The sequence below is a fragment of the Temnothorax nylanderi genome, unplaced genomic scaffold, assembly GCF_030848795.1.
Source record: "Temnothorax nylanderi isolate EJ_2023f unplaced genomic scaffold, tnyl_v1.0 TNYL_tig0306_pilon, whole genome shotgun sequence".
NCBI classification, from domain to species: Eukaryota; Metazoa; Arthropoda; class Insecta; order Hymenoptera; family Formicidae; genus Temnothorax; species Temnothorax nylanderi.
In genome coordinates, this window is record NW_027249368.1 from 101563 (window position 1) to 117915 (window position 16353).

The following is a 16353-nucleotide window of genomic DNA, read 5'->3' on the forward strand; positions in this document are numbered from 1 at the left end:
AACAAGCTCTTGCAGACCAATTTAAGTTTAAAATTATTTTATGCTCGTTAATTGAAGTATCTCTTTGCTTCTTGTCGCACGGATTACATAAAAAAATACTCTATAAAATCCTCAAAAAAGTCAGTTTACCGTTACTATTCTGGGATTGCCAGAGATTTGAGTGCGCGTCGACACTGAATGCGAACGCCGTTTGCGTATCTCGGGGTTGTACTGGTTGTAGGCGCCATAACTTTTTTTATAGAACATTGTGTGCGTCACTAACATTTTAACTTGCCTGCACTTTTCTCATGGCAGGGCAATACATAATTTACTCGCCGCTATTACGAGCAAGTTCTAACATATTTCGTGCGACGTAATATTGCGATTCACCACTCTTTCAAACGCGAATTATTAGATTACTTATGTACGCATGATAATCCTTATCATACCATCGTATCATGCGTATAAAAATATTTTGCCAAGTGATTTTCACGCATGCGAATTAATCATATCGTGCTTTATACGATAATTATATTTTTTCGTATGCGTATTGTGTAATTTACGTCGATTCTGATTAATTACAAATAGAGAATAAATATTTGATCGTTAAAAAAATATTTGAGAAATTGAACAAAATAACGATATTGCGAAATAAAATATTCCGCTGAAAAATTACACAAGATTTTTCTTTGCTAATAATTATTATAACATTATTGTAACGAATTCTGACAAATACATTAATTTGGATTTTTCAATGAAACAATTAAGAGAACAGTAATTTGCATATAAATTGCAGTAAAAGTAATATTTTAAAACGCATTTTCCATATCACAAATAATTTCTATTTTATATTAAAAATTTATATCGGTTTAATTATATAATGATTTGATGACCTTCATATAGCTTCTATAGTATCCTGTTTTATTTATGATTTTTATGTATATCAATATATTATTCAGTTATCTAAATATTATCAATTTATAAATCTAAAACTTCACGCGCGAGTTTGAAGTCGTCTGATATCAATTCTCGAAAAGTACCGATAATCACATTCTTGTTAATCAGGCTCGCAATATGTTATAGATTATAGATGGAATAGATCCGTGTAAAAGTATTCATGTATTTAAGCTCTACTTCCTCAGTTTCTCTTTTTCTTCAGTTTCTTTGTTGTCTGTGCATATTGTAAGATCACGTTCATTGACCATTAAAAACGTAGTTTCTGCAGATTTCAAGTGTGTTGTTCCACGCAGCTTCGATCAAACTTCAAAACGAGCGATTAACAATAACAATTAATTGGATTATTGATGTAAGTATGTAAAACTTGTTGTTCTAATAAATAACTGTGTTTCATTAAGGCCGACAAATAATTATAATCTGTGCGCAATTTGAGTGGAAAAAAAGTATAAAGATTCACACAATTAGGCTATAATGAACCAATTGAATCGAAGATGACATATCTCTATAGTTGCTTAGTGTTGAAAATTACTTACCAGTTAAAGTTTCACTTATTATTAATAATAATTAATATTTTGATGTCAGATTGCCATCGAATTAAAAAAAAAAGTAAAAGTAATTCGTTGATTCTTTGTAAATCCGTAACGTCACATTTTCTTTCTTTTCCGCAAATTTCGTGTAAGCACACTCGACATCAAGTTGTAAAAAATAAAGAAAATATACGGAAGATGAAATTAATGAGAGTTCTCTGCGTAGAAGAGTTTTCTCTCGGAGGGATAATTTAAGAGTTAAGCACAAAGCTATAGTTTCTTTTTAGAAAGTTTTTGTTTCTTGCGGCTCTATACATATATGTAGGAAAACATTGGAAAAATAGAAGTTTCAACTTTCGCACTTTTGTAGCAAAGATATCTAAATTAATCTAAAAATTTTTTTTAAACATAATAATTTATAATGTATTATTTATCAAAATCTATTATAATACTTTCAAATCAATCTATATATCAACCGATCAAGATTTATTCATGCATAGATTAATCAAAGTTAATTCCGGGTTATACGTATAATTTCGCTATTGTTGAAAAGTTCGCGATTAAATGATAAACAATAAAAGATATTTGATAAAATGTATAAAATTGGGACAGAACCAATAAAATTATAATTTTCTAGTAGTTAAAAATTTTTCACATCTGGATCTGTAATATTAGTATTGATGAGATAATCGCGATATCTTAATTTTTTTACTGTATTTACTGAAAATTATTATTTTTCTATTCAAGCTATCTTTCTTCATGGTTTCAAAAAATTTTGTCTCCTCCCCTAAAATATACATATCTATAATCTAAATCAAATAAAAGCCCATGTGGCTTATATCTAAATATGTTTCTGGATTAAATGCGTGGCGGAAAACGTGTAACATTTAGACTCGTGTCCTTTCGAGTCCACGCAATCCCGCCGTGTGCCGGCGACATAATCGTAAGGTTACATAAACGCGGCCTAAACACCATTTAGTTCCCATCATGAGCCACTTAATCTCCGATCGCGTAAACTCCCAGTGGCAACAACCAGGGAAGGGAACCAACAATGCATTGTGAAGAGAAAGAGAGAGACGCATGTGATTATGTTCTCGACAAACAGGAGAACTCTCTGGTCCCGCAAGAGTCACGTGGCGCCGTAGAAGTGAACACCGTTTCTCTCCTCTTTCGGTGTAGCGCTTCATGGAAAAACTTACCCTACCCGCGATAGGCGATCGGCGAGCACGCCTCCAAGAAAAACAACCCCGAGGCCTCGGGCCTGCGTTCCCACGTATATACGCTAACTCAATCCCAGTAACGGTTCGGATTACACACCGCTTATATTCGGAGTACATCGCCGAATCGATACACATCCGAAAATTCAATTTCTTAAATAATTAATACTTAATAATAGTTTATTAATTTTTTAGTAATTTTTAATGATCAATAATAGTGACATTTTAACAATTAGTACATTGCTAGAAAAAAGACGCAGTACCTTTCATTGAGAAAACTATCTTAAAGTTTCTATTTTATGTTACAACGAGATGAATATAAAGCTGTAATTAACTCAAAGCATTCTGCCGTAAGATAAAATAAAAATTACAAATGTCCACAATAAGCAAAGAACTGAAAAGGATTAAATTTTTTCTGGATATACGAGGCATTTTTTATGTATTTAGGTCATGAAGCTTTATATTCTATTTAATTTTAAACGAAGTTTACTTTGGCAGAATTTTAGTTCATAGCTTGATTGAAAACTACAGTATGCATATAATGTTAAAACATTCTTTTTTAATTCAATGAAGTTACAGAGTGGATTATTGCAGCATATTAACGAACTTAATAAAATTTATCTGTGTTTACGTTCTTTAATTAGTGATAAGATAATTATACATCGATAATTATATATAATTGTACATCGAACGTTTTCGGTTCTACTTTGAGCCATGTTTACATTTTTTATATCACGACTGTCTTTTGAATTTACTATTAACTCAATTCTATCGACTACCTCCTCTTAAGACTTACCATTCGATATTTTACAGTTACAGTTTTCTTCTCACGTTTCTTGGATTCTTCATTAATCCAAGTAATCATTAGCCAAAATTTCACTCGAATCTCATTCAAAATACACTTTTTAGGCCATTCAATGTGGAAGTATTTGTGGCTCGACGAAGAACGTGAGATTGCTTTATTTTACTTGTTATCGGATCCTTAAAAATGGCTTAAAATAGAGTTAAAATCGATGTATAATTATGCATTTTATTACTAATTAAAGAATGTGACACGGTAACTTACGCATCGACCGTTGCACTCTCAATGCCTTTTTCTATTTATTGTTTGTTTAATTTTATTAATAAAATTTAAATCCTTAGTTAATTATTTATTTACTTTAATAAAATTTCTTTTATAGAACTGCTAAAAAAATTGAGATATATCAAAGTAACTTTCAAATAAATTTTGCGGTGTGCTGTTCAGATGAATTCAATTTAAATATAAAGATTATACATAATTATCAGGAAAGTGAAGCCAAGAAATAAATTCCATAACAATTGTTGATAACAATTTAACAGCTTAATCGGCTGTTCCTTTCGATAGAACGTTTATAAGCAGACTTATGCTTCGTTGCTCTAGTTTGAAATAACTCTTGTTGTTTTAGTTGAAGTACAGTTCTTAATCTTATCAAGAATCGCTTGCTTCTGCCTGTTTACAATCAGAATGACATACTAATAGTTCTTATCTCTTGACGTAATTCCTTCATTGAAACTAACATTAAGATGTTCTAATTCACACTGCGTTTTTTAATAGACTAGACACTACAGACGCGCGCTTCGCGCGCGCTATTTAGCTTTAACATTATGCTATTACTATTACACTATTAACTCCTTGATACACACAACTGTCAAAATATACAATGACAGCTGCAAATGAAGTAAGCGCAGCAAGAGAACCAATCGGCATCGCGGAAAAGCGACAACAATAAACTTCACATCTCCTTTTTAGAAGAGGAACATATCAATTGTGCGGTACAATATTTATAAAAATATTATTTATACACAGAAAAAACGGTTTTGCTGAAGTATTTAAAAATTTAGCTAGATACAAATCTGAAAATAATTTTGTTGCACCATCAAAATAATTATAGTAGGTCGCTGAAGTATGATAATAAAGCTGTAAAAAATTTTGACATTTTAGCAATCAGTTTGAGTGTTCTACATAATTATTTTGATGGTGCAACAAAATTATTTTTAGAACTGTATCTAAACTGTATTTAAACTGTATCTAGTTAAATTTTTAGATACTTCAGCAAAACATACCGTTCTTTCTGTGTGAAAATAATGTGTTCAAACAATCGAAGTGCAACGACATTTTTAAGACTTTTTAAAAACAGTAATTAAATATAATTAATTTAAATACAATAATAATAATATTAATTACAAAGTAAAGAATTAAAATTAGAGACATATATACTTGAAATTCTTCGTTATTAAAAATCATAATTTCTTCATATCTTTTTTAAAAGGGATAGAGATTACTTTTAAGTGCGTTTAAGTGCGTAAAAAAGATGACGTTGTATTATGACACGGCCCAATGATCCCACGACTATCTTTAGACGTTTTCTCTTACCGTTCGAAAAAAGACAGCTATCGATCAAACCTCGATTAGTCGCCGGTCCTCCAAGCCGGAAATGAGTTGACCTCGGGTTAGCCACGCGCGAGAAAAAAAAATCGTAATGCCGTAATACCCCGGGGTGAGATGTCGTAATCCGATGCGGGTGGCGGAACACGAGCGCGCGTGTACGCGGGAATTGTTTTTCAGCCGGGAAATATTATATGCCGTCGACCTTTCTTCGTCGCTAAAGGTTTCTGCGTCGTTTTTTCATCGATTTGACGAGACATTTTAGCGTGTAGGCATAAGAATTACGGAAAACGTGATAATCGTTTCTTTAAATAGAGATAAAGAGATAATTAAATTAAATTAATTTTTTCTTTATATAAACGCGGAGGAATTGTCTCTTAGATCCTTATACTCTTATTCTGCGGGTACGATCGAATTATGACTTATAGTGACGCGGATTGGCAATAAGGGGACGATAACCGGTATTTAACGACGTTACCAGATCGATCTATCACAACGAGTGGTCACTCGGGGCAAAGTCGTGTTACGAAAAGCGAAGGAAACGAAAGAAAATATATAGGAAAAGCCCCGGTCGATGCCTTCCCGATTCGGCGGTTTTCCCGAACCGTGCCCGAATCATAAAAAAAGGTAGCAAAACCGCCGTTACCGCAGGAACTTTCAAACTTGGAAAGCAATTTCCCTCTCCCACTTAGGCAACTTTTTTCAGGAAAAATGGAGGCAGGCAAAAGGTATTGCCGCGATTATAGAACATGTGAGAAAAATTGCCAGTATTTTTATTCCATGCACACGTATTTTGACATCGCGAAATATGATCAATTAATATCGCGTCCCTATTTTATTGTACTTTGCTAAATAAGGTATTAAAAAATTTTTACAATCAAACACTGTTCGAATAAATTAAAAGACAATTTTCAACGCTAATGCAAGGCTTATTAAACAAATTGTTACGCGCAAGATATTTTATTTTCCGATTCCGATTGCGATTCGGTCCATCTGGCGAGAAGAGGCATTTGCGAACATTATTCGAAATGCGAAATTTGAATAAGCGACGTCATCTCGCTGAGGAAGACAAAAAAACTACAGGAACTATACTTCGTAGGCATCGTAAAGTGACGCGAGGAATTTAAGCCCCAGAGGGAGAAGAGCTTCTCCCAGCCGCGTAATACGATCAACTCGTCCAATCATCGGCTTTGGCTACCGCAAAGCGCTCGGAGACGTTCTCCTCGTGCACAACCACGCGCTATACAAAGAGAACGCACACTCGTATACGTATACAAGTAAACGTGTATTGCAAGCGCGCGCGCGCGCGTGTTAGTGCGTGCGATTATACGGAGTAGGAACCTTAAGGTTCAGCCCTTTTAAAGCGGCAAAGCCGATCCGTCGTCGGCAACAAAGGTACCGACCTTCATCCTCATTTTCCCACCGACTTCTCTCCACCCCTATACACGTGAATACCACGCGCTACCCCGTAACCGGTCCGCCATTTTCTTTTCATCCCCGTGCCGACCAGCCCTCATTCGCTATGAGCTGTCGTTTCCTATGGTTACCATTTCGCTCGGGGGTTGGTTGACATCGTCATTGGAGCTTTTCGCCCCCTTGTCAACGTACGTTTCTGACAATCTTTTCATAAAAAAAAGAAGAAGAGAGAGACAATTTCATTTTGCGATTTTCTCTTGTTTATCCCTTGTGTACGAGATAATATCCAAAGCAATGAAATTATCCGTTAAATGTTTCAAAGAGAAAATTATAGCAAATAGTGATCAATTTTATTTAAAATATGGAATCTATGGTCTTATCCCTATCGTGATTTTATCCTTCCGCCTTCTGCTTTTTCAGCTCTGCTCCTTTTTAATTAAAATGTATTTCGCTAGAATTAGTTAAATTATACCATCGTTTAATTCATTTTACATTCTTCTAGGACCGCGAGTAAAAAGAAGCAAATAATTGAAGTTACATCGAGACAAAGTCAGTTCTTAGATATAAACGGCTCAATATGAGAAGTTAATAGTTCATGTCAAAATGATGATATAACTGATATAAGTTCCATTTAGGATTAGCTATGGATCTGACAAATTATGCATTTTTGCGCAGAACTTTTAACATCATAAAAAAATCTACACAGCAATATGCGCGGACCTATCACATTCGTATTAGTCGATCAGACGATTGTTACGTAACATGAAGTCCTCAGTTGAGTTCTGTTTTAAATCTTGCCGGATAGCGTTTGCTGCGATTAGCACAACAGCACGAAAATTATAGGCCTGTTCTTTTTAGCTGAACTTCTTGCACGGTTCATCTTTCCTCTTTATTTTTCACGTTGGAGAGAAAAAGAGAAAAGATGAACTGTGCAAGAAGTTCTAGGAGCTAAATAGAATAGACTTATTGGCAACGAGATACACACACACACACACACACTCTCTCTCTCTCTCTCTCTCGCTCTCTCTCTCCGGGCTTTGACGTGGCTCTGACGCAGTTTACACGGCTCGCAAGTTTAGCTCTAGGTCGGGTGTAGGATTTAAGCGCCTCGTACGTACGCGCCACGTCGTGCCCGAAGCAATACCGTATATCGATTGTGGGACGGCCGAGCCTCCGAACACATTACATGATTAAACCGCCCCAATGGCATAGCAACCGGCCTTGCAGCACTTACCTTATTAAAATATCCGCCACCCTCGCCGCGCCCTTTTAACAAAAGCGGAGCCGCGAACTACTCCGCGCCGCTCTCTTTATTACCTAGAAACGCTTTAGCCGGCCAGAGGTTGATCGGTTTCTCCGGGTCGCGAAACGACCGGTTGGAGTCCACCCTTTTCGCGATAGGTGTTAATCCTTACATCGTGCTTATGACGCTAATAATCGGTCCGACTGGATTTGAAGATGTATTCAGTTTTTCTTCTAACAAGTCAATTTCGAACCACGTTCGACGCTGAATGCGAAGATTAGAATTCGGAACGGACCTCGGAGAAAATTTGAATCTTATTGTAGATTAAAATAGCAAGCATATCTGTTCTAGACAGATTCTTGCAGTTTAATCGAAATTATACGATAAATGTTTTTGAAATAAAAGAAATTTATTAATTTTAGTAATATTATATGTATAGATATATATATATTAAATTTATATTTAGAAATATTTTTAAATTTAAATGTTAATTAGGAAAGATATAATCTATAAAAATTATTATTTCTGAGTCGACATAGTCGAAGAACGAAGTTGAGAAGCTCTGAGTCAGTCGTTACCCTAATTGATAAATTAAAAGAACCACCCAACAGCCACCGGTCCTAGTTCCTCGGTTCGTAATAAGCGTAAAATATAACTCACATTCTCGAATCCTAAAAGGGTTACGGGGTCACGAGTCTCTGTTTATGGATGGCGAACTTAATTATCGCTAAACTCGCGCGATCCGCCGTGAATATTCATTCGGAAAATCGGTCGTCGACTCGGCGTTACGTCGCTGCCGCGAGGTCGTGTCTTCCAGCCGCGGACATTCATAATTTAGGAAGCCATCGACCTTGCTCCACTCACCGAGATCGACTGGATGAATAACTCAGAGGACAAGGTGAGGTGCGCGTGGCGGAGGACGAGGAGGAGGAGGAGGATGAAAATGGCGGACAGTGATGTGGTTAAGGTGAGATGAGTAAGAGCCGAGCAAAGATCTATAAAGTCTAACATCATCCTCGGCTGATTAATATTTATTTGATAATTCCTATAATATATGTGAGGAGCTAAAAGTAAAAGTGTCTTTTTTAAATAACGTCATGATATAGTGGTCTTACATTGCATTTCCCTTCACTGATTCTCGAATCGATTTGGAATCGTAGTATATGCTTAACAGAAATAATAAAGCAACGATTTTCGAATTACAAAGGATAAACAATTCAAGAAATTTCAGAAATGTAGAAAAAGATAATAAAAGACTCGCCCAGCACCTGATAATCAATCTTACTTTTCACTCGATTATTATATAAAAAATTTAAAATTCATAACAAATAAAGTCTTATTTCGATACATTTCCGATACGAATGTGTTTTGCATCAAGAAGCAACGTTTATCTGCAATGTCAGAAAATAAAGTGTGCCATTGACAATTTACATTAAAAATAGCGGATGTTATTCTAGCTGTACACAAAGATGATATCTCGTGGCCCTGAATACAACCGATCAAATGTAGTTTATTTCACGATAACAAGATATGAAATATTTTCCACGTCATTTCAAGATCGTATAAAGAGAGACCGTTATTGAATAAGACAAATAAAGTATAATATAATACAATTGTTAAATAATATAAATTTACAGTGTGAGTTCTCGTAAAGCGAGTTTTTATCTTGTAATAAAACAAATATTAGATTTTTAAAAATATGTTAACAATGTATTGAAAAAGAGTTAAATTATTTCCTATATATTATAAATGAAAAAAAATTAATAAATTTTATAGAGGCTACACAGGCATTTATTGCATTCTGCAATCAAAAGTTTGTAATATTGTAATCTTGTAGAACTATCGTATAACACCGTAACGTTAATATAAGTTGATTAAACAGCACTGTACCTAATTATACCAACTTAAACTATATACCATATGATTAAAGTTTATTATAACCAAGTAATTTAACAGAAAGTATATGTATTTGTTTCGCCGATAATTAATAAACGAGAAAAACTCTATTTTTATATTCGACAACGTTTGGCTAATGTCGTGACAATTCGACCATTGGTTTTGGTCAGATTAATCGTCAAGACTTTTTCGACCATGGGTTTTGGTCGTTTCTAAATTAAGTAATTTAAGTTTATATTTGTATTTCTATATATTCTATTTTTTTAGGATTAATTAAATTTAAAATAAATTACATTCTAAAATTATATACATATGGACGACAATTCTGCGATTAAATTAAAATATGTAACATCTAGTTATTTAAGTTCTAATAAGACCAAGATATTCTGATAAGAGAAAGAATAGAATCTTGTGCGCGCGTACAATCATAAATATTTTTTATAATTTGTATATTATTATTTTCATATGAGTAAAATTACATTCAGACGATTTACGGCAAGATAAATATTCAATATTTTTAAGATAAAAATTTTCCAAAATGTTTTTCTCTCTGTGTGTGAATTATGATATTGATTAATATAATTTTATAATAATAAATAATACGAAATCTAAAAACTCAATTGTATATTACCGATCTGATGTTAAATTTATAAACTTTTGTTTTTAAAATTAAGGAAAATATATTATATTTGCAAAGAATTTTATTAAAACTAATTTTGATTTTAACTATTTAATATGAAACTGTTCGCAAAAGACTTCTTCAGTATTTAAAGTCAAACTTTGGTCAAAGACATTTCGTTGCTGGGGACTTAAGTGCTGGTAATCAAATATTTGACGTCATTTTGTTAAAATATCGTACTGGCTTCACTATTTACGACGTCATAAAATCGATAAAGAGAAACAATAAGACGGTGCCATGGACGCGATAGCGAATTTTTAGATAGGGATTATTAATCTTATCGATCGCCGATGGAAACATTATCAAAAAGCGGCCACTGTTCACGTAATGACTAGGCGAGAATTTTAAGGCAGTTTCGATATTGCGCGATATCGGAGTCATTGAGTGCAGAAATTATGTCAAACGATACGCATCGTAAATTGAAGAAGCTAAGTCACGATCGGAGTTACCATGACCGGCGCAATTGTCCAAGCGTTTACTAATTTCGCCGTTATAATCATGGCGCTTCGGCGCGTAAATTGTTTTCGATGTTAATTGCCATTTTACAATTAGCAGTTGTATCTCGCGGATAAATACCGCGGATGAGTTTCCGAGTCAACGAACGTAACGAAAAATCGAGCGATAATAATTAAATGGAGTCTAATGTTTACGCTGATAATGCATTTCATATTTACATTTCATATCTCAGCAGAAAATGGTAAAAAGAGAATGTTTATTTTTACAAAAGCACTCCTCGGATATGTTTAATTGTATTACAAAGATAAACATTTATTAATAAAGTATCGATCAAATCGCGATGATATAAATTTAAATGATTATTAAGATTTACTTTAATAGTATAATATTATTTTTTCTTTCAATTAGTACACGCAAATTAAAAGAATACCGATAATCTCTATAAGTGTGAAAATTTACGTTTATTTTTTTCACAAGCGTCGACATGTTGAATAATCGACGTGATAACTTAGACGTAACAGAAAATGAGTGCTCAGCATATAACGCGCATTTGCAACGATGCATCACTGTAGGACGATAACTTTTTTAATGTATTGCTTTGAAGAATAGATATGCTTTTGTGTTAAGGAAAACGAGAATTTCGTGCTGAAGGAAATAAAAATGATCTTTCCACAATACAGCTTCTTCAACGTCGTCTATACACGCGAGCGTTGCATAAGTTACATCCAGCAATCTTGATTCTGTCCGAAAATAATCTCTGATAATATTCGCAGCTATCGGTTCGCTGATATGTCATTTTATGATTAACGAGTTATATAAAACTCTAAGTGTTTAATAATTACATTTTGAAAGTTTGCCTCTTTTTTATCATTGGCTTCTTTATATCTCCTTTTCGGAAATATTTAAATGCACTTTAATAGCAGTTGTTAATTTTTAAATGTATATAGAAGATTTACTAAACCGTGAAAAATCGCTATTATCAGAAAAAAATTATTTATATGAAAAAAAAGCATCGGTTCATGCAAATAATTTTTTTTCTGGTAAGACGTAATGTTTTTTAAGTTTTCAAATAATATGTAATAATTCACAAATTTATAACTGCTATTTTTAATGACATATGTATAATATCTTCTTTTATGGGTAATAGACATTGTCAATCATTTTTCTCCCTAAGGAGATCCGGTCCCAGAGCTTTCACATAAACATGTCACCTTTTCCCATTCATCTTTCAGACTCATTATTCATAATCAAAAATTTAATTTCCTACAAGCAAGTAAGAAAATTAATGACTTCTACGTTTGACAATTTCCGAGGCAGTCGATGTTTCCTTAATCGTTACTTCTTTCAGAGGGTCTTCCATATAATTTGTTTGCACTCACCTTCTAGATTCTTGTTTCTCGCGAGGAGCGCCAGCAGAACGTCCTGATTAGGTGCCGCGTCGGCCAGGTCCTCGTCCTGATGGGTCGGCGGCAGGGTCGGTCCCAGCGGCGGCATCGCACCCGGCGGCGGACGCGGCATCATCACCGGCGGGCCCGCGGCGGCCCCGAGCGGCAGGGCCAGGCCGCCCGACGTGTGGTGCAGGGAATTGTGGGCCGCTATCGGGCCGCTGCTGGCCAGGTTCGTCGATAGCGTCGCGACCGGCGGCTGCACCGCCGCCGACATCGATAGGTCGACGCCACCCAACAGCACCGGACGACAACCACCGGAAGCACCGCTGCCGCTCACCGCCGGGAGGATCCCGCCGCCCCCCGGCAGCGGTGCGTACGGCAAGTACAGCTCCAGTCTAAGAGCGAGCTCGTGCAACCGCGTCGAGGAGCAGTTCCCGGCGAGACAGTCGCCTCCTTCGCTCGATTAGCTCACTGAGACCGATGATCTGTTTTCGCGTGGACGGCGAGATCGACGACGCTGGACAATGTCGACGATTTCTATCAAGTTACGACGCAGGTTGATGCTCCAGATCGACTGCAAAGCGGTGAACGGTGACGGGGATAAATTCGTTGCACCCTGGAGATACTTGAAAGATGATTCATGCGGAATACATGCGTCCGCTACCGTTCTGGTCTTAGGAGAAAATTAACGGAGTAGCTGGATAGTTTCTTGAACTGTTGCTCGACGGAGATTTTAATACGGATTATGCGAAAGCGGTTCGCCGCGGGATTTCTTGAAGTGAGAATCTCCCTCACATAGAAGTATACAGTCGTGCATCAAGGCACTTTACTCGCTAAAGATGAAATTATTAAATTTCTATAATATCTCCAAATCAAAGGAAGCACGCTTTAGCTGCCATGTTGCAGCCGGCGAAACAGCGATGAGAAGCCGCGTCTCTCAGGAGATTTGCTGTTTGTATCTTCCACCGTCATTTAAACATTGCAAAATGTATAGCTATTGATCTTCAAACTGTCTCTTGAAGCTATCGAGCTCACTTGATGTACAAGATATCTCAACAGGAGATTATCCCGAAACAAGTAGCGTCCATTTAGTGGAAAATTCAAGCACGATAGTTCATCATTGGACAGAGAATTCCTCAGAGGTCTGCCGAAGCTGAAGAAGACTATTAACGCCGCTTCGAAAGCTCACCGATTCACTCCCACTTTCTTATCACTTCGTGTGCTGTCGTTAACACGGTGCACTGAGGAAACAGAATACAGTTCTTGTGACACTCTCGCAAGCAATTTTACTTTTGTTACTTCTATTAGATATAAATTAAATCTTCTCGATTCTGAAAACGCGTTCCAAAAATGCTCGAACGAAGGAAGCTGCACAAATAATTATTACGTAGTGTCTTCGACTAAGAATTCGTAGGCCGATTTCACCTGCCTATGACGAACGATCGTTTCGTCGTCTTCGTCGTTCGCTTTATCTTGAAGAGGACTCTCGAACGCGGCCAATTTCGTCGCGAAATTCGTGCGATTGCTCGTAAACGACGAAGTCACGAAAACGCTTCTCTTGCGCAAAGTTACGCTCTTTGCGCTCGGGACTCGTTTACGAGCTCGTTGCACGAGACTTGAATGGGCTGTTTGTAAATAGTTCCACCTATACTACCATCTACAAGTCGGTTATTGTCAATGTTCTCACTCGGTTTTCGACAAGTGTATGCGATTTTCTAGACACTACTTCTTCTCGGCGTACATGAGGTCGAATTTATGTCTTCTTACGTTTCTACTTTGACACACTCGTCGAGATCGTCTCACGTTAAACATTCAGCGTACGTCATCTAGTTGGAGTCCGAGCCTTCGTGATCACGATATCTTCGTCGTTCGGAGTAAAACCTTCACTTTTTGGATGTCAAATCACTTGCATTTGCTGTTGCTGGCGAAAAAATGCAATTGGACAGTCATATATTACGAATGCTGAGGAACGTGATTCACGTTGATAATTCAAAGTTTGTATCACCACCTTCTATATTTCTCTTCAACACTTCTCGCGATATGTACGATGTTTCCGATCAAAGATCGCGAAGTTTATGCCGCTTCCTTATACTTCGACCGATCTAGGTCGCTTCGGATGGTAGGTACAGTGTTTTCCGAGTTCTTTCTAGCTTGCGATCGCGTCGTGCCGGGCCAACGTCGCTCCGATGTCTTCGATTGGGCCGGAAATCGCCGTCGACGCACCGCGCGTCTTCCGGCAGGGTCCGTACGGGCTTGCAGCCAGCCGCGCACTTGTCGATGCCCCCGAGAACCGCCGACGGATCGCCAGCCGCTTATCGGATCCGCTCGCGAGACCCGGTTTATCTCGTAACCTTGAAGTACGTAGCACCGATCGCGCCGATCTCGCCGGGCGTCGCGATTTCGTTACCTATCCTTCAGCTTCGAAAGTTACACGTTACTCGAACGACGTTGACGTTTTTGAAGAAGTATTGAACACGAGAAAGCATTTACTTGAGACGTTTGTTTTATTTTGCAACAGAACCACAACGATGTTCTTTAATTTGAAACAAATAATCTTAAGGAAAAGAATTTGAAGTTATTCCACTTAAAGTTAGGATGCAAATGAAGCTTCAATTAATAAAAATGCATGCTTGCACATTGCGCCATTTTTCTATTGATCGTGATAAGAAGACAATAATCTTTTAAATATAGATTGTATTAAATACCAATGCTATATTCTTTTTTGACTTTGTTTCTGAAAAATTTCCTAATTCCCATTATCGATTTGCCAACAATTATATCTGTACGCGTTCTCTACATTTGATCATTCTACAATCACATATTTCTCGTTTCTCTAATATCGAAGCTTCCCCGCGGCTGCATTCACCTCTTATCCAAATATTTCCTCGATCTTTTTTTGCAATTACGCGATTACACCAATTATATCTCGATCAATATTCCACGGGGCGGCTAAAATTTTCTTTCAACGCCAAGTATACTCGATCGTGGTTGATAAAACTGGAAGCCTCCAAGTCTCTCCTGCGGGACTCGATCCCCCTCGAGACGCATCGAGTCGCAGTATCGTTGCCCGCGCCGCGCGGATCGGTAGCGAGACGCGCGGTTTTTACGCGCGTGTCGATGTAAATCTCGCGTCGTGCCCGACGTAAATCGTCCGACCGGCCGACGCGGAGAAAAACGCGATGGACCGCGGCCGATCTAGCCGGCCGCCGTTCCCCGTCCGGTTGATTCGGCGATTCGGCCCGAATATGCGGTCAGCCTCGCCGGCCGTCGGTAAGAAACGCCGAATTCCGCGGCCTCCTGATCGCGATCTTCGACCTGCCACGTTGTCCTGCCCGTTTTTTCCTTCGCATCGGTGAAGCGGACCCGTCCCAATGGCCCGGCCCGGCTCTACGAGCGCGTTCGATGACACTCCTCGACGACCGTCGCTGATCGTTCCCGCTCGGCTCGGTATCTTCGCATCTTGCGTTTAGCAGTTTGACGCTTGGATATTGATAATCGCGGTAGATTTTAAGCCATGCGAATTAATGACGTCTCGTACCCACAGGTGTAACTGTCCTTTGACGATCTTCAGATTCCGAAGCTCTTGAGTAACATAAAGAACTAATTTGAATCTTGCTTAATTGCTCACTGATATATTCTTGAACAAGAAATGACTATAACAAGTATATATTAAGCTGATCATCCAGCAAGATCATCCAGCGGATATCTGATGCACAACGGTGTTATCCCAGAGTCTCCGTGAGTCGTCCCGTAAAATTCACTGATACTGAATTTACCTACTGATTTTTCAACGACAAATCGTCATCCGATTATCTGATACACGCGGCGATTCTTCAATTTCCAACGCAAATACTGCTCGCTCGAGGAGAGTAGCGGTGGTAACGATCAATCGGCGAGAGACGATACCGTATCGATATGAAAATTTCGAGACTTTATCCCGAGGTCTCCTTCAAGCAAAACTCATCGGCACTGTGGACACAAATTCGGTTTGCGATCCCTCGACGAGGATCGTGCGACGCGATCGTGGAATGCACGCGATTTGATTAGCAGGTGCCGCGGTACTATGGTGCCGGCTTCAGCCTCAGCGCGGCGTAGTACACCGGAGGCCAGCAGGAACCCGGCTCACGGAGGGCACGAAGGACGCGCGGAAGGTGGAGAGGTGGTCGTCGCCCACCGGACGTACCGTCC

General features: G+C 37.8%; 1 protein-coding gene across 1 annotated transcript in view; it reads right to left on the minus strand.

Annotated features, from left to right (window-relative positions):
- Lim3 (Lim3 homeobox protein) overlaps positions 1-16353 on the minus strand; it is a 60947-nt gene extending 44594 nt beyond the window's left edge. Inside the window, exon 1 of the mRNA XM_071719680.1 lies at positions 12157-16353. Coding sequence (XP_071575781.1) covers positions 12157-12439 — 283 coding nt within the window. The 5' untranslated portion in view covers positions 12440-16353. The remainder of the gene's footprint in view (positions 1-12156) is intronic.